Source organism: Canis lupus, chromosome 33, assembly GCF_011100685.1.
Source record: "Canis lupus familiaris isolate Mischka breed German Shepherd chromosome 33, alternate assembly UU_Cfam_GSD_1.0, whole genome shotgun sequence".
Lineage (NCBI taxonomy): Eukaryota > Metazoa > Chordata > Mammalia > Carnivora > Canidae > Canis > Canis lupus.
In genome coordinates, this window is record NC_049254.1 from 26943472 (window position 1) to 26969468 (window position 25997).

Here is a 25997-nt window from a genome sequence, read left to right on the forward strand (position 1 = left end):
CATCCACATGCAAATAATAATAATAAATCTAGACACAGATTTTATACCTTTAATAAAAAAAACCTAGCTCAAAATGGATCACAGACTTGAATGTAAGATATAAAACTTAAAAAACATAACAGGAGAAAACTAAGATGATCTTGGGTTTGGTGATGACTTTTTAGATACATCAAAAATATCCGTGAAAGGTTTTTTTTTTTTTTTTTTCATTTTTTAAAAAGATTTTATTTATTCATGAGAGACACACACACAGAGAGAGAGAGGCAGAGACACAGGCTGAGGGAGAAGCAGGCTCCATGCAGGGAGCCCAATGTGGGACTCGATTCCGGGACTCCAGGATCACACCCTGGGCTGAAGGCGATGCTGAACTGCTGAGCCACTAGGGCTTCCCTGATCCGTGAAAGTTTAAAAACTTTTGTTCTGGGAAGGGCATTAAGAGAATGAAAAGCCACAGATTAAGAGAAAATATTTGCAGAACGGGTCTGACAAAGGGCTTATGTCCAAAGCATACAAAGAACTAAAACTCAGGAGCACAAATAATGCAATTAAAAATTAGGCAAAAGAATGGAACAGACACCGCACCACGGTAGATATACAGGTGGCAGATGAGCACATGAAAAGATATCCAGGGGATCCCTGGGTGGCTCAGCGGTTTAGCACCTGCCTTTGGCCCAGGGCGTGATCCTGGAGTCCCGGGATCGAGCCCCACATCGGTCTCTCTGCATGGAGCCTGCTTCTCCCTCTGCCTGTGTCTCTGCGCCTCTCTCTCTTTCTCTCTCTCTCTGTGTGTCTCTCATGAATAAATAAAATCTTAAAAAAAAAAAGATATCCAACATCATATGTCACTAAGGAATTGCAAATTAAAACAACAATAAGATACCACTAAACTCCTATTAGAATGGCAAAATCCAAAACACTGACAAAACCAAATGTTTAGTGAGGATATGTAAATACGAACTCTTCATTCAATGCTGGTGGGAGTGCAGAATGGCTCAGTTGCTTTAGAAGACAATTTGGCTGTCTGTATGATCCAACAGTCAGGCTTCTAGGTATATTTGCTTAAACGAGTAGGAAACTTATGTCCACACAAAAACCTGCACATGAATGTTTATATCTGCTTTACTCGTAATTTCAAAAAACTAGAAGCAACTGGGATGTCCTTCAAAGGGTAAAAGAATAAACAAACTGGCAAGCTGTACAATGGAGTATTTTCAGTAATAAAAAGAAATCTCTCAAGCCACAAAAAGACATGGCAAAACCTTAAGTGCACATTATTTAATGAGAGAAGCCTGAGAAAACTGCATACTTACATGATTCTAATTATATGACATCCTGGGGAAGGCAAAACTATAGAGACAGTAAGTAAAAGGATGAGAAGTTGCCAGTACTATGGAGGGAGGTAGAAAGGGATGAAATCCCATGCTCCATGGGATTTAGGGCAGTGAAACTATTCAGTATGTTACTGTAATGGTGGTTACGTTATTCTACGTTTGTCAAAACCCAGAGAATGTACAATACAAAGAGCGAACCCTAATGTAAACTGTGGGCTTCAGTTAATGATGTGTCACTGTTGGCTGATCCGTTGTAACAAATGTACCACATTAATGTAAAATGTTAATGAGGAAACTGTGAACAGGGAAGAGCCAGGTATGTAGGAATTCAGCAGTACACTCTCTGCTTAATTTTCCATAAACCTGTTCTAAGGATAAAAATCTATTAATTGAAACACACACATTCATACCACCCATCAACATTAAAACAAAGACCGGGAAGGGAGGAGCCTTCTCCAGCCTTTGGTTTTCATTAGGTGTGGCTCCACTTAGCAGTTAAAGTATAGCTCCTTGTACCCAGCCAGCTTCTAGGAAATGGTGGATTGGCTTTCTCTTCTCATGGAACAGCTGAGCTTTCCCCTTCACGCGGGCCAGGAGGGGATGTCAGTGTCCCAGCCTGGGTGGAACCTGGGAATGTGATTCATGTTTTGATGTCAGGTGTATACTTTTGTGCCCTTTGAGAATAGTGGCCATTTTGAGAAAGCCAGTGGAGACCCTCTGACCCTGCAACCACTAGTCCCTCTCAGCTCATCCCCAAGTACCCCCACCAAAGATGATTTTAATTTACATTTATTTGTATAAAGAAACTCTTGAACAATAAGAAACTAAAAAATGCAGTAGGAACTGGACAGATGGGCAGCAGGGTAGGAATGAGACTCTTCACAGTATATGTCTTATATTATTTTTACTCTTTGAACCATAGGACTATATTATTCAGATTTTAAGTAATAAAAATGAGTATTTAGTAACACCTGTGATTTAAGCATAAAAAAAAAAAAAAGACAACTTCTGTTAACCCAACCTTAATAGGTAGATTTTCAATAACATTTTAGTTGAGTAAAGGTAAATATTTTTGTTGGGGTTAAAGGGAGCCTGAGCACTTTCCCTGGTTTTTGTAGCTTCTTACTTACTGCCTCTGTCTTAGAGACCAGTTTCCCCTAGAAGCTTCAAGGTTTTTTGATTGTTTTAAACAGTTCCTTAAAACTGTGGTGCTGGAGTATGAAGGAAACATGGAGTACCTTACAAGTAGGGAAGAAATTAGAAGGCTTTTTTTTTTTTTTTTAATTAGTAGATCATTATAATTTGGGGACTCAGTAGATGCTTGTATCTTTGAGATGTATCTTTCTAATGGTTGACATGGAATTCTTTCTTTTTCACTGCTGTCCTAGATTTATTCCAACAGTGTTTCCTTATCACCTGATCCAAGGACCTGTAAACTGGTCGAAATGGGATTTTTAGCTGTCTGGAAACTATGGACACTTAGTTACTTGGTTCCTTTAAGATTGTTTTAAATCTTTGTTCTATCATAGCCACCTGACCTATTCCACATACATTCATCAGTAATTGAGGTTTCTAAAATGGGGACACTTAAAGACAGGAACAAGGAATCAGTACAAAGTTGGGAGGAATATAGTCCACAGTTAGTTTGTCACTTGTAGATAGGTTGAAAATATTTTCCAGCAAATTCTGATCTTCTAAATGAGAATCACCTAAATGAGAATCACTGCTTTTGGAAATTCATTGGACCAAAAGTAGAGGTTCCTATTGCAGTTATTGGGGATTTTTATATCAACATAGAGGAAAATGTTCTGATAAGTCATGCTTGGAAATATTTTTCCATGTTTTTTTCTAAGAATAATGAATTAGGAGCACTGTGTGGTGTTGGAAATATCTACCTTCTAAGGATTCTGTGTCTTCCTTTTTTTTTTTTTTCTTTTAAACATTTTATTTATTCATGAGAGACATAGGGAGGGAAAGAGAGAGAGAGGCAGAGACACAGGCAGAGGGAGAACCAGGCTCCATGCAGGGAGCCCAATGTGGGACTTGATCCCAGGACTCCAGGATCACACCCTGGGCTGAAGGTGGCACTAAACCACTGAGCCACCCGGGCTGCCCAGGATTCTGTGTCTTAAAGGATGGAAAGGACAGTAGGTAAACAGAAGGAGAGAATGGAATGTCAAACTGCAGAGGATACTGTGATCAATTTAGAGTTTTAAGCAGGATAGGATTAGGGGTACAAACTAGATTAGTTTCAACAAGTACATTCTTTCAGCCCAGGTTAACCTAAAATATATATACAGAATTGGGGACCTGAGGTCTCTTGCTTTTACTTTTCCCTCATTGGCGTCTATTTCATTATTGTTGATGACTTGTACTGGAAAAAGATCCTTTTTATTCTCACTAAAGCCATTGAATTTAAGACATACTTTCAGCCTTCTCTGTGGTTCATCATTGTATTTTGTGTTAGAAATAACCTCTAGAGTCACTGTAGATAATTTTTGGTCAGGAAAAATAGATCTTTTTGAGATGGTGTGCTGTGTAAACGCGAGTGCAAATTCCAGGGCATGGGACTTAAAGTTACCTGTTTTAAAGTTAACTGTGGTGGAGTTACTCGGATCATGGTGGTTATAGAGGAGGCAGAAAGGCAGTGTGCAGAGGAAGTGCCCTCAGCATTTCTTTAATACTTGATTGAAGAGCCAAGGATTGATTTGTGGATCATATTTTTAGATCTAGCTGAAAATACATATATTTCCTGAGTGTGAGCAGTGCATTGATATTAAAGTTTACCTTTTTAAGGCCATGAATTTTAACTCCTTTCTGAATGCTAAAAATGATTGCCACATTTATCTTCTAGTATGTAAGTTGGTGCCTGAGGCACATTTAAACTTGAGAACCCACATGAATCAACATTCCTGTATATTGTTAACACTGTTTGAAGATGCAGTACAAGTTTGTTTCTTCTAAATTAACAAAACTGCCTCTTAGAGTAATAACAAGGAATTCATTAAAAGATATAGCACTGAAATGTTTTCTTTGGAATTTAAGTTCAAACTAGGGGAGCTGTAGGATGAGTGCAGTTTTATTTTAAGCTGGTAATTTGATTTAGGGTTCACAGTAATATGTAAATTAGATTATTTTCACTCATTTCCTAATTTTGTTCTGAGTTTAGAGATGTTAATAAGTTTATTATGAACTGACACCTCATGAATATAGAAGCTTTTATCACATTAGGTTTATATTGCCTGTATTCCTTAAATGGTCAACCTTGAGACAATGATTACTAATTAAACTGGTGCCAATCTAGAAGTAATTTGCATGTGGTGCATTAGGAAAAAATTGAGGAATCTGATACAGCAGTAGAAATGCTAGTCTAGATTCAGGATACCTGGGTCCCATCTGCCAGTAACTGACTTAGTGACCTTGGATGGGTTGTTTTATGTTTTTGGATTTCATTTTCCTATTCTTCAAGAGACAGGTTTTAGACTACATAGGCTCAAGGACCACTTCAGTAGTAACAGTCTAAGACTCTGATTTTGAAATTGTAATGGCTACTACAAAGCAGAAGTAATCAACTTGCTTTTATTCCTTGAGTTCTTTATTTCCCATAGATTTATTTCTACCTATTAAAGCTCAACAGAAGTTTTTGATTTATTTAGTGGCATAATATCTATGCTAAGATGCAGTGCTTGCTTGCTTTCAAAAGAAATAAAAGTATTTTTCCTGATACTATGCTCATTGTTAAAGAGTTGAGGGAAAAAGTATAAGGAAAATAAAAATCATCTCCAAATTTTCTCTTTATTTGTGTGTGTGTGTATATATACACACACATATACATACAAATACATACATATACTTTCATATCCATTATATAAGTTTATGCCCTTTCTTCCACTTAAGATTAAAAAGTAAATATTTCCCAATGATTACAGTCATTTTTATGGTATCATCCAAAAATATTGTGTGGCTTTTATATAAAGCCTGTGCTTATCTCTTCATCTTCACCTTTAAGAAAATGTTCTTTCCCTCTGTTAGTTTTCAAAGCAATATATTGGTATCCTAGTATTACCCTAAGGGTAAAAGTAACATATTTAAAATTTTTATTTGAACTCCTTAGTCTACCCCCTCCTTCCCTGCTCTGCCCCCTGCCTTCATCCCTCTGTTCTTGCCCTCCCACTCCAAACCTCTGTCCCACCTTCCCTCAACCACTAGCTGTTCCCTCAACTGCATTTCATCTCTTCCAATCTATTGGCTCTTTTCTCCAAGCTCATAAACATGCCGTAGTGTGCCGATCTTTAAAAAAAAAAACAAAAAACCTTCTTGATGTATGTTCCTTTCTCATTTTTTGAAAGAATATACTGTTTGTTGTTCCCACTCCTTCACCCCTATTCTCTTCATCTCTTTTGATCTCTTTTCTGCCCTTCATTCTTCCAAATCCTGACCATTAAGCTCACTGGTATTCAATTGCCAAATGCTGCAGCCACTCTTGAGGTCTCATCTTATGTGACCTCTCTGCCTCACCTCACATACTATTCAGTTTTTCCTATTAAAAGTGACTGTTTAATTTCAGAAATAAAATTTATTTTAGAGAACTTAGGAGCAAATCAATTACTATTAATAGTTTATGTTACATTATTCTTCTTGACAGTTTTTTTTTTTAATTTTATTTATTTATGATAGGCACACAGTGAGAGAGAGAGAGAGAGGCAGAGACATAGGCAGAGGGAGAAGCAGACTCCATGCACCAGGAGCCCGATGTGGGATTCGATCCCGGGTCTCCAGGATCGCGCCCTGGGCCAAAGGCAGGCGCTAAACCGCTGCGCCACCCAGGGATCCCCTTGACAGTTTTTTTAAAAGATTTTTTTATTTATGAGAGAGAGAGAGAGAGGGAGAGAGAGAGCAGGGCAGAGACACAGGCAGAGGGAGAAGCAGGCTCCACGCAGGGAGCCCAATGTGGGACTTAATCTTGGGTCTCCAGGATCATACCCTGGGCTGAAGGCAGTGCTAAACCGCTGAGCCACCCACACTGCCCAACAATTTCTTATCCCTTCATTTTCATGAAACAGTTTTCTCCTGTTGTATTTTTTTTTCCTTTGATATTCCTATTCCTAAGTTTATTTGGTAAACTTTCTTCCTTCACCTGTCTTTTAAATAATGGCATTCTTCAGTGTTCTGCCCTTGGCTTTATATTCTTAACTTTACACTTTACCTTCTCTTTGGATATTTTCATGATGGCCTTTTTTAAAAAAGTTAATCTGTACACATACCCACACATCCTCCTGCATATGCACATGCCTACAGTTTCAAAGCCTGTAATTCCAAAGCCTCTTGTCACAGTAAGTCATTCTTTTCCCATTTCTCTTCCCTAAAGTCAACCACTGGGTTATCCTGCTAGGGAGATAATGTGCATATGCTAGTACATATTTACTTATGCAGTTGTTCTTTTCAAAGTATTTCTATATAAATGGCAACATACTCTATACTTATTTGCATCTTTCCCACCTAACAATATGTAGATCATTTTATATAAGTATATGGAGATCTATTACATTCATTTTAGTGGTTGCATAGCATTAAATTTTTGTATTCCCCTTCCACTGCATTTTATTTTGGAAGAATTCAAACTTACAGAAAGATTTTAAAGACAATACAATTAGCATCCATCTGTATACCTACCTACCCTTCTTTCTTTTTTCTTTTTTTTCCCTGAATAATGTGGAAGTAAAATTGTAGGTATCATCACAATTTATTTCAGAATTATTTAGTATGTATGCCTTGAAGGACCAGGAATTCTCCTACGTAATCATCATACCTTTATTACACCAAAGATTTTAAGAGCAATGCAGTATTATCTAATCTAAAAATTCATATTCAAATTTCTACAACTGACTAAATATCCTTTATAGTTTCTTTTCCTCTCTCCAATCTGGAGCCAATCAAGAATTAAGATTTACATTTGATTGTCCTAGACATTTAACAACTCTTTAAATAGATGACTAAAGTAAGATCTCTAGATTCAACTCTTTCCTGAAGCTGATTTAAATATCTATGAAATATGATTATTTAGATGTCAAACTGGCCCCTCTAAAATAACGTGTCCAGGGATCCCTGGGTGGCGCAGCGGTTTGGCGCCTGCCTTTGGCCCAGGGTGCGATCCTAGAGACTCGGGATCGAATCCCACGTCGGGCTCCTGGTGCTTGGAGCCTGCTTCTCCCTCTGCCTGTGTGTGTCTCTGCCTCTCTCTCTCTCTCTCTCTCTCTGTGACTATCATAAAAAAAAAAAATTTAAAATAACGTGTCCAGAATGAACTCAGTTTTTCTGCTCTCAAACCTACTTTTCCTTCTGTATTCCCAATTTAGTGAATGGTATCTTTCAAATGTTGCCTTAACAAGAAGACTTGAAGTCATCCTAAGCTCTTGCCTCTTTTTGATTGTATGTGCTACTCTCTTTGCCTGGAATTCTCTCCCCAGCTTGTCTCCCTTTCTATTAGTTCATTCTTCAAGACCCAGATTAAGCTTTACTTCCTTGAACAAACCATTTCTGACCCTTTTTTTTTTTTACCCCAGGCAGAATTAGATGTATCTCTACTAGTCTCCTTTTGTACCCTGTATACACACCTATCCCATCAGTTAACACTTTGGGTGGGAATTGTTGGTTAATGTATCTGCCTCCTTAATTAGAAAGTAAGCTCCTTGAGTTCATATGGATTTACTTCTATCCTAAGTCTAGTAATAAAATACCTTGCCCATAAATGTTTAAAGAATATTTATTGAATGAAAGAATATATTTATAGGTAGTCTTTGGCAAGTACAAATATTTTTTTTAAGCTCAACTCGACATGCATTTGCTGAATTCCTACTACGTTCGGTTCATTCAGGTTGTAAGTTTGATTTTCTGCCTTGAAGAAAGGTTAGAGTGGGATTGGGGGAGTGGGCAAAATGGGTGAAGGGAGCCAAGAGGTACAAACTTATAAATATGGGAATGTAACATCAACATGGTGACTGTAGTCAGTAATATTGTGTTGTATGTTGAAAGTAACTAAGGGGCAGCCCCAGTGGCGCAGCGGTTTGGCGCCGCCTGCAGCCTGGGGTGTGATCCTGGAGACCTGGGATCAAGTCCCACATCCGGCTCCCTGCATGGAGCCTGCTTCTCTCTCTGCCTGTGTCTCTGCCTCTCTCTGTGTGTCTATGAATAAATAAATAAAATATTTTTTTTAAAAAAGTAACTAAGAGTAAATTTTAAAGTTATCACAAGAAAAAAAATTGTAACTTTGTATGGTGACACATGACAACTAGATTTATTGTGGTGATCATTTTGCAATATATACAAATATAGAACTGTTATGGCATACACTTGAAACTAATATAATGTTTTATGTCAATTATACCTCAATTTAAAAAAATAAAGGTTAGGGTCTACTTGAGAAGATAAGGGTTTAAACAATACTAGAAGATAATCTAATTATCTGATAAATGATGCAGACAGTGACCTCAGGGAAAGAGAGGTTGGTAAATGTTTTTGAGTACTTACTGTGTGCCAGTTACAGTTCTGTGTGTTTGCAAATGTTATTTAATCTCTACAACTTTTTTTTTTTTTAAGTGGAAATTGAAGTTAAATAGTCCAAGACCATACAGATAGTAAGGAAAGATTTGAACCCAGGTCTGACTGACTCCAGGAACTTGCTCTTAAATGTTCCAAAGGCAATTAAGAGAGTTACAAAGTGATATTGTAAATTAAGGGAAAAAATAATATCCCAGTAGGGTAATTAATGGTATATCCCCACAATGGAACGTTAAATAATCGCTACAAATCATGCGTTTGAGGAATATTCGGTATCTTGAGAAAGTGTTTGATATAATGTGTAGTATTAAAAACTAGTATATAAAAGTATAATTCCATTTTTTAATGTGCATATATTTTTGTACAGAAAATATCAGAAGGAAATACATGAAATGGTTAGTGGGAATCCTCCCGGAGTTATGGTATTATAGACTATATGAATTTCTTTTTTGTGACAGTCTGTTTTCCAAATTCTGTATAATCAACATAAGCTTTTATAATCAGAAAAAATGATCACTTAAAAAATGAAGGATTAAGAAAAAACAAGCAGGACTTAAAGTCTTAGAATTATTAAAGTTAGGAAGGTTTCATGTTGACCTTCTGTGCCTCTGAGGTAGAACAAGCCTACACATTCCAGACAGATTAATGGTTCCTATTTTAAGATTATCCTGCTAGGTTAAGCCATTCTCCCTCTGCTTTACGATCAGTTCTCTTGCCTAATAGCAAATGGAAAAGGAATTTTCTCTATATATTATGAGAGACACTCCCATGTCCTGTGAACATTTTCATTGTGTAAATATATTTTTTCTAAAATAAGGGCCAAATGTAATGCTCCTGCTTGGGCTATATGTTTTACTTCATAAAAACACTGAAAGAAATTAAATATAGATATGTAAGAGGAATCAAGAGAGAATAGAAAAACTTGGGTTTTCTATTAGTTTTCCATTAGTTTTCATTGGAAAAAAACATTCTGTATATGATGTATCTGTTTTTCCTCTGGGTGGCTATTTTTCTCGCACAGTGTGTGACTGTTCTCATTGGGATTTAGCACACTCTAGTGGACAGTAACTTCAGTTTTTTTTTTTTTTTAAATCCTGTCAAATTACTTTATTGGAAGATTCAATGATAGGCTTCCCTGATAGTAAGGTTTGTCAATGCTTATTTGAGTCAGGTAGTGATCCTAGTAAGCAGGACTGACTTTATAGGCCACTGGAGTGTTGTGCTTTTTTTTTTTTTCAGTGGAGAGAGTTGTTTTGTTTGTTTGTTTGTTTTTTGTTTTGTTTTGTTTTGTTTTGTTTTGTTTTACCTTATGTGGAAACTTTCCCATTGGCTTTCATCTTTTCTTGGGTTGACTAAGAAAAGAGGCAGAGCTAAAACAAAACAAAAGCATTTATATGGGATCTCTGAATTGCAACTGGGAGAGCACAGTTTGGGTAGCAACCCAAATTGTGTCCCTTTAGGGCACAAAATTTAAGGTTTTAAAGAAGACCAAAAAAATGTTTGTATGTGTTGCTTACAAAGAATTTTGTTTGGCGTTGGCAGTAGAAAACTAGTCTTGCCTGAATATAATTGTTGCTGAGGCTGCCCCTTAGCAAAGACTCTTACCATAGGTAATTGCAGGTGTTTGGGCAGAGTCCTTGGAATATTTGTAGTTTGGCCCAGTTTAGAGTTCATGGTTTCATCAGTGAGGATGTGCATAAAGGCCCATCTCCTTCATGGCCCCTGGCACCATTTTAAAACCCTTTGACATAAGTGATTTCATTTCATTTCACCTTTCATACATGGGTAAAATGAAATTGATGGGCCAAAACATAGAGGAACACTGGTAGTCTTTCTGTACCTCACACTCCCTGGACTTTTAGGACTCTTGAGAATTCTTACATACCATTTGTGCATAAACATTATTGTATCCTATCCTGATGGATTCTTTTTGGAAATGAGCTTCCACCAGAAAAAAAGTAACTTTTAATTTTGTTTTTGCAGAGTGATGGTGAAGATTTTAATTACGTTGTTGCATTTTTCCTTGGAACAGCAGCCTGCCTTTACCAGGTAGGTTCTCCCCATTTTTTTAAAAAAACATTTTCCTATTATTGTTTGTTTCAGGTATTAATTCTAATAATTGGTTGTGGAGTTTAAATAAATAAAAATAATGTCTGAGTTCTTTGCTTCTCTTTTGAGCCTTTTTTAGCTTTATGATCTACATCTCCATTTTTTTAAAAGATTTTATTTGTTTATTTGAGACACAGCATGAGCAGGGGGAGAAGCAGAGAGAGAGGGAGAAGCAGACTTACTGCTGAGCAGGGAGCCCGATGTGGGGTTTGATCCCAGGACCTGGAATCATGACCTGAGCTGAAGGCAGATGCTTAACTGACTGAGCCTCCTAGGTGCCCCTACATCTCCATTTTGAATGGACTTAAAGCCCAGTGAACTTAATTAATGTTTACACTCTTCTGTGCCAGGTTTCAGTGGTAGTATGTCAGCTGCCTGTGGCAGTAAAGGCTACTTCTAGATTTTTTGGTGATTGATTATTGAGCCCAAGAGCTCTTCTTATACTTCAGCATGAGGATTTTATACTTTTGGGAAAGTATGAAAGAAGTGTAAAAGAAGAGCAGAAGCAGAATTTTCGGGTATTTATTAGTGAGGACTAGGACTAGGATGGATTGCCAGAATAGAGAAATTGGAAGAAACGAAATTAGTTGAAGGTGATTCCCTTACTTAAGGCAGAAGGCAATTAAAGAAGAAACTCTGGTAATGGCAGTAGGGATGGGGGGTGAGGGAAGGACACTTTGGAGGAAGCCCGCAAGGACTTGAAGACAGGTTAGATACGAGACTTACAGAGCCAGGAGGTTTTGCACCTGGTGATAGGGAACTAGGTCCTGGCATTCCTGAGAAGTAAGAGGAATGTCTTTGCTGAAATGTGGTAAAGCAAGCAGACCTTTTGATGTAACGTTTATTAGTGACACATTTCTCTGGCTTGCATAGAAAGAATGTTAGAAAGATTCAGGACTGCAAACATAAGGCTATCTAAAACTCAGAAGTCTCTGGTGAAATACTTTGAATATATGCATTTGACTTTATATAAAGATGGATGAGACATTTTAGTTTCAAGTGGCCCTATTTTTTTAATCCTCTAATTTTTCTTAAGCATTTGTATTTAGAAATTTTCTATCCAGTTTGACAGATTTAATTATAATGAATGACATTTCATGCAGGAAATGTGAACACTTGTATTTGTTAATGTCACAAGTACTTTAATTTTATGAAGTGTTTTTGTGTAGATTTTATTTTAAACTATAATCTCTATAGCCCTATCACACAGAAGACATTATCTCATTTTTGGAAATGAGAATTCTGAGGCAGTTTGAGAAATCACATAGCTAGTAAGCAGTAGAGTCAGGATTTGACTTTGGGTTTTTTTATTTTAAATATCATATTCATCCCACTATATTATGCTGTTTGTAAGCAAAATTACTATATTTGTATAATTTTTTATAATGCTTTGAAATTACAGTTTTATAACTTAACATGCATTATTTCATATTCTAAAACAATGAGGTAAATGTTAACATTAAAATAATTTCATGAGTAATTCTTATAAAATGTACTTTTGGCTGTTTTGCTTTAATAAAATTATTTTAATATATTTACATTTTTTAAAATTATTTTTTATCAAAGGCCTTAATGAAATAATTTTAAATACTACTAATAATAGCAAAATGAAATGAGCTCTTAATTGTGCTGATCAGCTCTTTATATTCCTTGTGTCCATTAAACCCTCACAGAAAGTACCACACTAATCTTGTTATTGTTGCCATTTTTCACTGAGGCCTAGCCAGTTCTTATAGTCAGTGACTCGGGCCCCATCTGCATCAGGCACACCTCTATTATATTTCCCAGGACAGCTAATAGTTTTGAGAGGAGCACTGTCACTCACGTGTTCTTTTACTTGAGAGAAGTTAATTGGATTCATGCTTTAAAAAAGAAAAGCAAAAAGCCAATTTTCTCACTGACGGGCATGAAACTGTTTGCTTTCCAAATATGCTTGAGCCAGAGTGATAATAATGCCAGTTTTTTCCACGGTAAAACATACCATGTTTTATCCTGTAACATGTTCCATCTTTAGGGTATTTTTTTCATTCCCTTTAGATCAGACCTCAAAGGCTTCGACTCCATGGTTTTGTTGCCTTTTTCTCCAGGTTCTGGGTACTTATGGACACACACAGCTCAGTCAGATAGGAGTAATCTTGCTGTGGAACATTGGAAGAGGAAATCAAAGGATCTGGAAACTAGAGACTGTTCTTTTTTCCCCGCAGTGCTTATTTTGAAAACTTTCCGACAAGTTGAAAGACTAGTATACTTAGAGACACTAATTATTAACATTTTGCAATTCTTTCTATATTACACTCTCGTTTTGTATGTGCATGCATATAGTGTGTCTGTTAGTTGTTTATAAAATAAGTTGCAGACAAATATGTGAGTGTGAAGTTGTTTTTCTTATTAAACTTTTTATTTTGAGATAATTGTAGTTGTTGTAAGAGAGATACATAACCTTTACCTGGGTTTCCCCCAGTAGTACCATCTTGCACAACTATAATACGTTATCTCAGCCAGGATGTTGATGTCAATGCTGGCAAGACAGAGAAAAGTTTTATTACCACAAGCAGCCTTTGTTTGCCTCTTTATAGCCACATCCACTTCCCTTCTGCCCCTTAATCTCTGGCAGCCACTAATGTGTTCTCCATTTCTGTAATTTCCTAATTTTAGGTCATGCTATGTAAATGGAACCATATAGTATGAACCTTTTGTGATTGGCATTATTTTATTCAGTATATAATTCTCTGGAGATTTATCCAGGTTCTTGCATTTATCAACGATTTTTTGTTGCTTTTTGTTGGTGAATGGTATTCCAGGGTATGGATGTACCATATTTTGTTTAATCATTCACCCATTGAAGGACATCTGGGTTGTTTCCAGTTTGGGGCTATTTTAAATGAAGCTGCTATAAACATTCATGTACAGGTATCTGTGTGAACATGTCTTCATTTCTCTGAGATAAATTCTCAGGAGGGTAATTGCTAGGTCTTGTAGTAGTGGTGTCGTTAGTTTTATTGAGATAGACACAGTTCTCCAGAGTAGAATTCCATTTTACGTTTACATTTTTACATTTTACATCACTCATATCAGCATTGTAGGAGTGATCCAGTTTCTCCCACATCCTCTCCAGCATTTGTTATCACTTTTTTATTTTAGCCATTCTGTTAGGTGTGTAGTGATCCCTCACATTGGTTAATTTGCATTTCTCTAATGGCTAATGATGTTGAATATTGTTTCATGTACTTATTTGTTATCTGTGTGTCCTCTTAGATGAAATGTCTTTTCATGTTTTTTGCCTATTTTGTAATTGGATCATTTGTTTTTTTCTGTCAAGTTTGAGAGTTCTAGACATCAGTCCTATGACAGAAATATAATTTGCAAGTATCTTATCCCAGTCTGTAGCTTGTCTTTTCATCCTTTTAACCAGGTCTTTTGCAGAGCGAAAGTTTTTAATTTTGATAAAGTTCATTTTATCAGTTTTTTTTCTTTTATGGAAAATGTTTGCAGTATCTAGTCTAAGAACTTTTTTTTAAATTGAAGTATAGTTTCAGGTGTACAACACAGTGATTCCACAAGTTTATACCTTTTGCTATGCTCACCACAGTGTAGCAACCATCTGTCACCATATGCTATTATGATTCCATTGATTCAAGTCTAAGAACTCTTTCCCTACCCCTACCCCAAGATTTTCTTTTTTGTTTTCTTCTAAAAGTTTTAGTTTTATGTTTCACATTTAAGTTCGTGACCCATTTTTAATTAAATTTTGTATAAGATTATATGAAATTTGAGACTTAGATGATTAGATTGAGGGGTTTGTGTTTTTTGTTTTTGTTTTTTGGACTTTTGTTTTGCACATAGCTGGCTGGCCTACCAGGTCCTTTATGCAGTTGAATTTATAAGGTGACACCAAGGTAAGACAAGTAAAGTTCCAGTTTGAGGGCCTCCATCTCCCTCCCCTGATTCCTGATCCACTGGCTGCCAAAGCCGGAAGGGGTTTGGGATAGGGTGCTTGGTCATGGGATAAGCTGCTATGGTTGGACCAGCAGATGGGCAGAAGGGAAGGTTTCACTTCTTCACAATCTGAATGACATCCTTGTCCTCCAACGTATGGTCTTTACCCACTTTTTGAGGATTATCTTTCACAGATAGACCCCAGACCAGAGCATATTTAAATTCTTTGATAAGATTTTTGTGAATCTTCATGCAGAAATCCTCCACTGTAGTCCTGGAATAAGCCAGCACAACTGGAGATGTATAGTCTGGCAGTTGGCCTTTGGGTTTGGTGTAAATCCTTACTAGTTTCAGATAGTCCCAGATCTTTTTCAATAGGTCATCAAAATTCTGGTGGTGATGGGCCGAAATGGGTACACAGTAGGGCACCTTATAGATGATATACAATTCCTCAATGGAGATCTGATCAATCTTATTCAGCACATAGATACAAGGGGTATAAACTCTGTTTCCTTCCACCACATGGATGAGGTCGTCTGCTGTGGCATCACTATACAGTCACATCAGCATTGTGAATTTTGGATTCAGCCAGAATGCTCTTCACAGTCTCAGCATCCATCTCGCTCTGAGGGCAAATGGCTGTGAGATTAATGCCTCCTTTGTCCTTCTTCTTAAAGCCATTGTTGGGGGGTTTTCTGTTCAAGCAAATGTCAAAGCCTTCCAGCTCATTTTCAATTATCTTTTTATGTCCCAAGGGTTTCAAGACATCCAGAACAATCAGGATCCAAGTTACATGTTCGGGCCACTGCAATGACTTGACGGCCTCTACCTCTCCCATCCTTGGCACCCTCAATGATACCTGGAAGATCCAGGAGCTGGATCTTGACACCTTTGTATCTGATAACACCAGGCACAGTAGTCAGAGTAGTGAACTCATAGGCTACCACCCCAGAATATACCCCTGCCAGGTTACTAAGCAGTGTTGACTTCCCCACTGATGGAAAACCCACAAACCCAATTCGAGCATCACCTGTCTTGGCCACATCAAAACCTTCTCCTGGCCCACCACCACCACCACCTTTTGGGGTAATGAGATCTCTACGAAGCTTAACAAGGCTCTCTTACGAGCCTTCAGCAGCCCTAGGTGGTGTGCTGTGGCCTTGTTCTTTTGAGTCCAAGCCATCTCAGCTTCGATCTCTGCGATCTTCGCTAAGGTGCTACTTAGGTGCTGCTTATGATGGCGAGTCACTGGGAGGTCGCTAGGGAGTGTAGTGGCCTCCGCACAAATTACCACCTCTCTGTTTTTTGAACTTTGTTGTTGTTTTTGGCTTATGGATGAATGGTCAATTGCTCCATTTTTTTAAAAAAGGTTTTTTTTTTCCTCCACTGAATTACTTTTGCATCTTTGTCAAACATCAGTTGTACATATTTGTATGAGCCTATTTCTGAGTTTTGTATTCTTTTATTGATGTATGTGTCCGTCTCTCTGCCAGTACCACATGGTATTGATTACCATGACTATATAATCTATATTAAGTTCCATTTTTCTAATAGTTACACAGTTATTTGGATTATCTTTCTCATTATACATGACTTATGATAGTTCGTATTTAATGATGAAGTGGTCTATTTCATTATCAAGTTTATGTGTGTAGAGTTGGTTGAGTATCCCTTAACTATCCTTTTGATGTCTGTATGATCTGTAGTACTGTAGTAATATTCTGTTTCTTTCTTTTTTTAAAAAAATTATTTATTTATTCATGAGAGACAGAGAGAGAGGCAGAGACATAAGCAGAGGGAGAAGCAAGCTCCCTGCAGGGAGCCGGATGTGGGACTTGATCCTAGGACCCCAGGGTCATGACCTGGGCCGAAGGCAGATGCTCAACCACTGAGCCACCCGGGTGTCCCTAATACTCTGTTTCATTCCTCATATTGTATCTTCTCTTTTTCTTTGTCAGACTTACTTATTAATTCGAACTTTTCAAAGAACCTGCTCTTTGTTTTGTTGGGGTTTTTTTGTATATTCAATTCTGTTGATTTCTACTCTTTATTATTTCCTTCTTCATGCTTGCTTTGGGTTTCTTTGGCTCTTCTTTTCTAGGCTTTTGCGATGGGAGCTTTGATAATTGAGAATTTTCTCTTTTGTAATATATATTTTTAGTGTTAAATATTTCTCTTTTTGAACACCATTATCTGTGTCCCATAAATTTTGATATGTTACATTTTTTTTCATTAAAATTTTTATTTTTTTCTTTTTCAAGTTTTTATTAAATTTTATCTAGTTAACATAGGTGTAATATTGGTTTCAGGTGTAGAATCTAGTGATTCATTACTGAAATACAACACCCAGTGTTCATCACAAGTGCCCTCCTTAGTCCCCATCACCTATTTCACCCATCCCTCTGCCCGCCTCCTTTCCAGCAACCCTGTTTGTTCTCTGTGGTTAAGAGTCTGTTTCCAGGTTTGCCTCATTCCCCCCTTCCCATTTCATCTGTTTTGTTTCTTAAATTCCACATATAAATGAGATCTATGAGGTATTTGCCTTTCTTTGACTGGCTTAGTTCACTTAGCATAATAATTTCTGGCTCTATTCATGTCATTGCAAATTGCAAATGGTAAGATTTCATTCTTTTTTATGGCTGAGTAATATTCCATTATATAAATGGAGCATTACATACACATATAATGGGATATATAATGGAATATATATGTGTGTGTATGTCTATATATGTTTATATATATGTATGTATGTTTATACATATATGTTTATACATATATATGTTTATGTATAAAATAAAATATATATAGAATAGAATATATAAAATAGAATATATATATATATAAAATATATAAAAATAGAATATCTACACACACGCACATACCCATACACTCCACATCTTCTTTATCTATTCATCAGTCAATGGGTATTTGGGCTTTTTACAAGAGGATTTTTATTTTCATTTAATTCAATGTATTTTAAAACTTTTTTTCCTTGTGGCTTCCTCTTTGACCTATGGATTATGGATTATGGATTATTTGGAATTAATGTTTTGTTTCCAAGAGTTTGGAGATTTTCCAGTTTTCTTTCCATTATTGATTTCTAGTTTGATTCTACTGTGGTTGAAAACACTCTGTGTGATTTCAGTTCTTTAAATTTGTTGAGATTTATTCTGTGGCTCAAAATATGGTCTGTCTTGTTATATGTTCCATGAGCAGTTAAACAGAATGTGTATTCTACTGCAGCTGAGTAAGTGCTCTGTAAATGTCAACTAGATCCAATGGTTGATGGTGTTCAGTGTTTCTGTATCCTAGTTGACTTTCTATTTAGTCTTATCGGTTGAGAGAGGAGTACTGGAATTTTCTTTTTTTTTTTTTTTAAGACTTATTTATTTATTTATTTATGATAGAGACAGAGAGTAGGGGGGGGGGGGCGCAGAGACACAGGAGGAGGGAGAAGCAGGCTCCATGCCGGGAGCCTGACATGGGACTCGATCCCGGGACTCCAAGATCGCTCCTTGGGCCAAAGGCTAAACCACTGAGCCACCCAGGGATCCCCATGAGCCACCCACTTCCCCTGGAGTTTTCAAGTGTAATTGTGGATTGGTATATTTCTCATTTTAATATATCAGTTTTTGCTTTGCATATTTTGTAGCTCTGTTGTTTGGCTCATACACATTTGGCATTATTGCCTTCGTGGTGGGTTGATCTATGTAACACTATATAATATGCGGTTTATAGTCTCTTTAGCCCTCTCTCTTTTTGGAAATATTTTTATATTTATATGATACTAATATAGTAATTTCTGTTTTCTTCTGATTAATGTTTGCATAATATATCCTCTGTCTTTTTACTTCCACTTTGCCTATATTATTTGAAGTGAGTTTCTGATAGAAGATTAACAACTTTATTTGTTGTATTTACACCATTACTTTTATTTATTTATTTATTTAGATTTTTATTTATTTACTCATGAGAGACAGAGAAAGGCAGAGAGAGGCAGAGACACAGGCAGAGGGAAAAGCAGGCCTCATTGCAGGGAGTCCGACATGGGACTTGATCCCAGGCCCCCAGGATCACACCCTGAGCTGAAAGCGGTGCTAAACCACTGAGCCACCCGGGCTGCCCTACACCATTACTTTTAATGTAATCATTGATGTATTAGGGCCTACGTTTGCCATCTTATTTTTGGTTTTCTGGTTTTCATTTTTATGTTTTCTTTTTCCTAAATCTTCCTGTGGGTTACTTGAACATTTTGTAGAACTCCATTTTGATTTATTTGTGGTGTTTTTAAGTTTATTTCTTTGTGTAGTTTTCTTTTTTGAGAGAGAAAATGAGTTTGTATACACGTGTGCAAGAGATTGGAAGGGGCAGAGGGCGAGGGAGAGAGAATCTTAGGCAGCCTCCATGCTCAGTATGGACTCCATCTCACAACTGTGAGATTATGACATGAGCTGAAATCAAGAGTAGGACACCTAACTGACTGAGCCACCCAGGTACCCCCTTGGTATAGTTTTAACTGATTTCTCTAGGTATTGCATTATACAGTTTTTTGGTGTTGTTCTTTTACTAGTTCAAGTGAAACATAGAAACTATATCTCCTTTTATGTCCCTTTGCCCTCCTCTGTTTATAATTGTCTTAAATATTTCCTCTACAAATATTTAGAGCCACATCAGACAGTGTTATGATTTTTTACTTCAGTCATCAAATATAATTTAGAAATCTCATGAGAAGGAGAACCTATTATATTATGCTGTTGACTGTTCTTTTTGCTTTCCCAGTGTTCCAGGGTTTCTTCTTTTATTGTTTCCTCTCTGCTTAGAGATCTTCCTTTAGCCATTCTTTTAGGGTGCATCTGTAAGTGTCAAATTCTCTCTTTCACCTGAGAATGTCTTTATTTGCCCTCCCACAAGATAACTTACTAATTCAAAGAGAAAAATAGTAACTTCACCATGGAGAAATGTGTCAGACACCACTTTACTGAGAGATCAAAGTTAACATCACCAATTATAAGATGCACATCACCTCTGTAGTATTCTTGCCCAAACTGCATGTCCTCACTTTAGTCTTGAGACAGTATCAGGCAAGCCAAAATTAAAGGACATTCTACAAAATAACTGATTGATACTCTTTAGACTGTCAAAGTCATGAAAAACAATGACTTGAGGAGCTATAGCAGATTTGAAGAGATAAGACAGCTAAATGCAGTAGGGAATCCTGGATTGGATTCTGGACCAGAAAACAACCTTAATAAGACAGCTGGCAAAATTCCAATAAAGTCTATAGATCAGTCTACAGTATCATATCAATGTTAATTTTGTGGTTTGATGAGTATCTTGAAATTATGCAAGGGGATATTCTTAGAGGGAGCAGGGTGAAGGGTGTACAAGAACTCTACTATTTTTACAACTCTTCTCTAGGTCTAAAATTATTTCAAAAGGAAAAATTATTTTTCCAGCTTTTTTACACAATGAAAATCACTCAAAACAAGTACTTACACTTCATTTTGTTTGGATAGCAGCCTTCTTTTTTAAGTAGGCAGAGTCCTAATTTTATAAGAACTAAACAGATTTAACAGAACATTTCCACATTCTTTCTGCATTGTTGCAGATACCTTAACGTCCTTCCTATAGTGAAGCCTGGATAGAATTTCACACAAGACCTGTGCTTCTTTCTTAAGACTTTGTAATCACATATAAATCCTATATTTAACAGATTGTGAATTCTAGATATCTTCTAGGACACTGTTCATTCATTCAGCAGATTTTTATTTGTGTGCCAGGCAGTGTTATGGGCACTGCAGATAAATGAATGAACAAGACAGAAATCTCACATCTCATGAAACATAGATCCTTTTGGAAGAATATATAACAAATTAAGCAAGCATATTTTTAAAGTGTGTTTATAGTTATATTATGGAGAATAGTAAAGCAGGAAAAGGTGAATGCCAGGATTTGGGGCTTGTGGGGGATATTTTCTATACTATATTTTTTAAAATAGCACTTACTACATCATCCTCTGTCCTCTTGTTCCATCTTTTAAGATATAACTGTTTGGTATTTTATATACATACAATACATATATATAATCTTTTATATATTATATACATATATAATCGTATATTTCTATATTTTAATTATTAATACATATTTTATATTTTATTATAATCTTTTATATATTATATGTATTATATACATATATATGTGTGTATATCTTTCTCTCTCTACTGGAATGTAAGTTCCATGTGAGCAAGGGCTTTATTTGGTTACTTGAAGTTAAAGAACAATGTCTAACTCTTAGCTGGCCCTCAATAAACATCTGTTGAATAAATTCTACCTCAAATGCTCACTCAAATATTCTATCTTGCTTAGTTCTTTGCACTTAGGGGAATTAGTAGATATTTGTGGATTTCATTAGCATGCAGATTCAAGTTATATAAGAGTCCATTTTGCTGTGGTTTGTTTTTTGTACTTTTCTAGGGTAAGAATGGTAGATGGAATCCCCTCAGACCCTGAGAATGCTTCATAGTTGCTTGTCACCTTGAGGAATGTGTTCAGCTTGGTTGCAAGGGAGTCATCCAGTTGTAACTCCATTTTAAATATGATACAAAATGTATCTTTTGACAAATGAAAAACATAAAAGGAAAAATCTGTTTTCCTTTCAAGCTGTAGAGCTTTCATAGCTGAATGTCTTAAAGAGGTTACATTATCTTATCTGTAGATAAAAAATCCCCTTATTCCACACTTATATTCTACTCTGTGGCCTGTTAAAATTTTATAGTAGAAGCATCTATTTCTTTTCTTGTAACCCTAATCATCTTTCATTTTATATTTTGAACAGTGTTATTTACTTGTCTACTACACCAGCTGGCGGAATGTCAAATCTTTTTTGACTTTTGGTTTAATCTGTCTATGCAACATGTATCTCTATGAACTGCGCAACCTGTGGCAGCTTTTCTTTCACGTGACTGTGGGAGCGTTTGTTACGCTACAGATCTGGCTAAGGCAGGCCCAGGGCAAGGCTCCTGATTATGATGTCTGACACCATCCTTCAGACATACTGCCCTGGCTTCCAAGGAAAAAGGAGGGAGCCTATCTTAACTGCCACTGTGATGAAGAAACTATTCACCACAATCAAGAAGCTCTGCTTTCTTTCTCTCCAACTATCCTTTTTGTTTTAAGTCAGCATGGCATGCCTGGGAGCATGCAGTACCTGCTAGGCAAACTCCTCATGTTAGCCATGAGATTATTATTATTCAGAAGAGGAGGAGACTTCTCTCTACAGGGCCACAACAGTGGAAGAACAGTCAGAAGCTACTGGAAGACTTGGCCAGCAGTCCTGAATCCTTCTGAAGAGTTCAATAAAAAAATATGTGTGGTACATGCTCTGAGGACCAAGCAGGAACTCTACAACCTGGGTTTGCCTTTGTGAGGCATGAGTATAGCCCAAATAAAAAGATGCTGTGAAGTTTATTTTTAAAACAACTTGCTAAATATCAGATTATTTGCACATTTATAGGTACTAAGTTTATAAAGTCCAGGATGGTGTAGAATTGGTTCTTTTTCCTTTTATATGTTTGTTTGAATATTACTCTGGAGTCGCTTGATGTAGAGAAGGCTTTTATGAGCTCATCTCTAGATCATCACAAGTATTGAAAACAAGTAACATGTTTTCTTTCTAGTCCCTGTTTGTAGTTTCTTTTGAAATCACTTTTTAAACATGATTTGTTAAATTATAGCCATCGTTTCCCAAACTTCAATCACCTGAATATTTACATTTACTATTGTTTCTTAGTATTTATCTTTTAAATCTTAAAATAGTTCAAAAACAAACAAATCTCTACTCCAAGAGGAAAACCAGCATCAATTTACCGTGAATAACTACAAAATAAAACAAAAAATGTTATCCAGTTCTAACTAGATACTAATGCCTCCCAAGGCTCTGAACCCAAGAAGTCTGCTCTTTGTTCCAGTGAGAGAGATGTTACCCCGCACCAAAATGGGGCTCTCTCTGTGGAATTATCAGAAGAATAAAAGAAAATTGTAAAGGGAATGACATTCTCACTGTGATTCTGCATTATTTAGTTCTGTGTTGTATACCACCTAAAATCCTCTGGTGTGCCACCAATGGTATGGGTCCTGCTCCGTGGAAATACTGAACTGTATTAGCTCCCAGCAATTCTTTTATTGTTTTATGGCTTTGAGGAGTTCAGCCCCTAGTATCTTAGAGAACTTGTTTGCTTTTTGATAATATTACAAAGGTTCGAACAGTTATGAATTGATATAGGAAGCACAGTTTGATTCCATTAGCAAAATCGACAACTCTCCTGGTTTTGGAAGGCACCTTCATTAATGATTTTCCTTTGTTTTCAAAGAAGAGATTCCAAGCAAAGAGTACATAAGGCACTGAAATTTGATATCCAGAAAACAGTGGACCTGTTCCATATAATTCCTATTACTGAGAGTATTAATTAAGCAGAATGGTCCAGAGGGGTAAAATCCTTGAACTACCATGTTTGCCTGAACCCCATATATGTAGGATGTCTGCAACTGTAAAATCTTGCCTAACTAGAACCTTTTTTGCTGCACTCCCCTTTTAGGAGAGTGAGGCCAAGGGAAGACAATAAGTGTGTAATATCAGGGATTTATTTAAAACAGGAAACTCTAGTTCATTTCAGTTTTCTGCCTCTAACAAAACTGACAGAAATTATATATATTCTGAGAGCTACCCCAAGATATACTACATGATCCTAAATCATCAAAATAAAATTGATTTGTGTTTGGCATTTTGTACTTACAGAGCCAGGAAAGAGCCAGGAAAGTGAAGTGGTTCAGTTTAGAAAGATTTTTCTGAACTAATGGTTAAAACAAGAAGAGTTCTCTTGTGATTTTGCTATATGTTGATACTTTATAGCTCTCTCACCTGTTTGGTTCAGTTTGGTTCTCCCTATTGTTCAGTTATTGTGTTTGGTATTTGGATCATTCAGCAAGGACACTTTAAAATTCATCAACTGTCTTTAAAGGCTTAATTTATTTTCTGTTTTTGTTGTTTTTTCACCAGCTATTTTGGATAATGGGATGTTTACATCTTAATGTAAAAAATGAAAATAGGCATAAATCATGTTTTATGTATAGAAATGCTTTCTTTCATTATTTGGTGTCTGCATCACTGAGTGTTTATATTGACTTCTCTGCCTCTATCATGTTGTTGCCAAAGAAACTATGAATTTGGAATGAAAAGTTTTTGCCACAAGTATAAAGCTCTTAAGCTCATTAGGCTTCTAACGTGTATGATAGTATAATATCTGCCATATATACTGTACTTTTAAGAACAAGTCTGCATTTACCTAATCATAATGAGTTTTGCAGTGTTGGAAGAGAATTAGTTGCCCTCTTGTTATGAAGGAGGAAACTGAGCTAATCAGATGTTAATGACTTACCTAGGGTCACAGAGCTAAGCATAGACAATTTCTAATCCTTTAGCCTTAGGGTTCTTCCCCACCAGAATGGGGACTGATGAAGATAACTAAGGTTGTACTCAGGGAATAGGTCTGTTCTTGGTGTAAAAATCGGGGAATTGGGGACTTAATGAGCTCTCCGGCCTGCTAGTGTCGAATTTAGGTATTTATTAAGGTAATTCTGAAATGCTGGTTTTTTATGAAGGCGTGCCATGAAGGCATAGATGCTTTCTTTTGTATCCTAAAAGTAATCACACTATATGCTTGCTTTTTCGGTCTGTATTTGCAATGTATTTATACCTGACATCTTTCCCAAAAGAACTTGAAGCACCATACCCAAATAAGACCTGTACAATGGTAATAAAATATGAACCGAAAGGGAGAAAACAAAATCAGTGAAAATGAAAGGAAAAGTGAACATGTTGCTATTATCAAGTGTGTAATTTGACTCTTGAACTTCCTGGAAGTCATGGCTAGAAGAAAGGGAAACAAGTTTCACGTCACTCTAGCTCTGTCTGGTAAGTCAGAGGACACCAGTGCCTCAGGGGAGACTTCTTCTGGAGGGATTTTGGTAAAAATGTTTGCACTTAAATCTTAAAATGAATGGATCCTCACTCCTCTAGACATTTGCATATTAAGATTGTGCCTTGAATCCTCATCTTGTACCAGCTTTCAGAGTCTTTCATTTAAGGATTTTTAGTGTGGTTAATAGAGGATTTTGTTCCCATAAGGAAAATTTCTTATCCTAAGCCCTAATTAGGTATGTGTTAAAGCTTGAGAATCCACTTGAGACAAATGCCTGGAGACATGGAGAATCTTTGCCTAATTTTGTAATTTTATAATTTATATAAAGTGAATGTGCTGTCCCTGAGACAAACACATTTATTTTGTATTAAGTGTGGTCTTTTTCACAGAGGAATCTAGTCTGGAGAAATGGCTGGCCCCTTTTCTGTTAGGCCATGTCTGGAATCTCATTAGACTTGATTTGTGAAGGCTCCACAGAGCAGATTTGTCATATGAGCCTTAACCTCCATGTCACAGAAGTGCTTCCTGCTGAGATTAACTGCCCACCAAAAGAGTTGCTTGGCCTTTATTCCAAAAGATTTGATAAGTAACCTGGGGACCCCACTCTGAGCTATTGGATTTCCAAGAGACACAACAAAGTGTGCATATGTGTATGTGTGTGGTTTTCAGTTTAAGAAACTTTTTGTTCATTTTAAAAGTTAGAGCTATCATGGAGTATGTAGTAAAAGAACAAATAAATTGCAGTTTGACCTTGAACAGCACAGGGTTTAGGGGCACCAACCCCTCCCTCCCTGTGTAGTCAAAAATCCATTCATAACTACTTAACTACTAATAGCCTACAACTTACTGGAAGCTTTACTGATAACATAAGCAGTCAACACATTTTATATGTTATATGTATTATATACTTTATTCTTTTATAATAAGAGAAAATTTTAAGAAAATCTTAAGGGAAATACATTTTATAGTACTGTAATTATTTAAAAATCCATATGTAAGTGACCCTGCACACCTCAAACCTGTGTTCAAGGATCACCTGTGTCAAAAGCAACCCAATTGATCAAATTGAACACTTAGCCTTACC

General features: G+C 36.5%; 1 protein-coding gene across 5 annotated transcripts in view; it reads left to right on the plus strand.

The window, feature by feature from the left end:
• Positions 1-24164, plus strand: part of SEC22A (SEC22 homolog A, vesicle trafficking protein) — a 69086-nt gene extending 44922 nt beyond the window's left edge. For 4 of the 5 annotated variants that reach the window (XM_038583041.1, XM_038583045.1, XM_038583043.1 and 1 more), the window contains 2 exons: positions 10872-10937; positions 15689-16319. In XM_038583041.1, coding sequence (XP_038438969.1) covers positions 10872-10937; positions 15689-15919 — 297 coding nt within the window. In that variant the 3' untranslated portion in view covers positions 15920-16319. Of the gene's footprint in view, positions 1-10871; positions 10938-15688; positions 16320-21771 lie in introns of those variants that run through there. The other variant, XM_038583044.1, reaches the window with a different exon arrangement.
• Positions 24165-25997: the final 1833 nt, after the last annotated feature.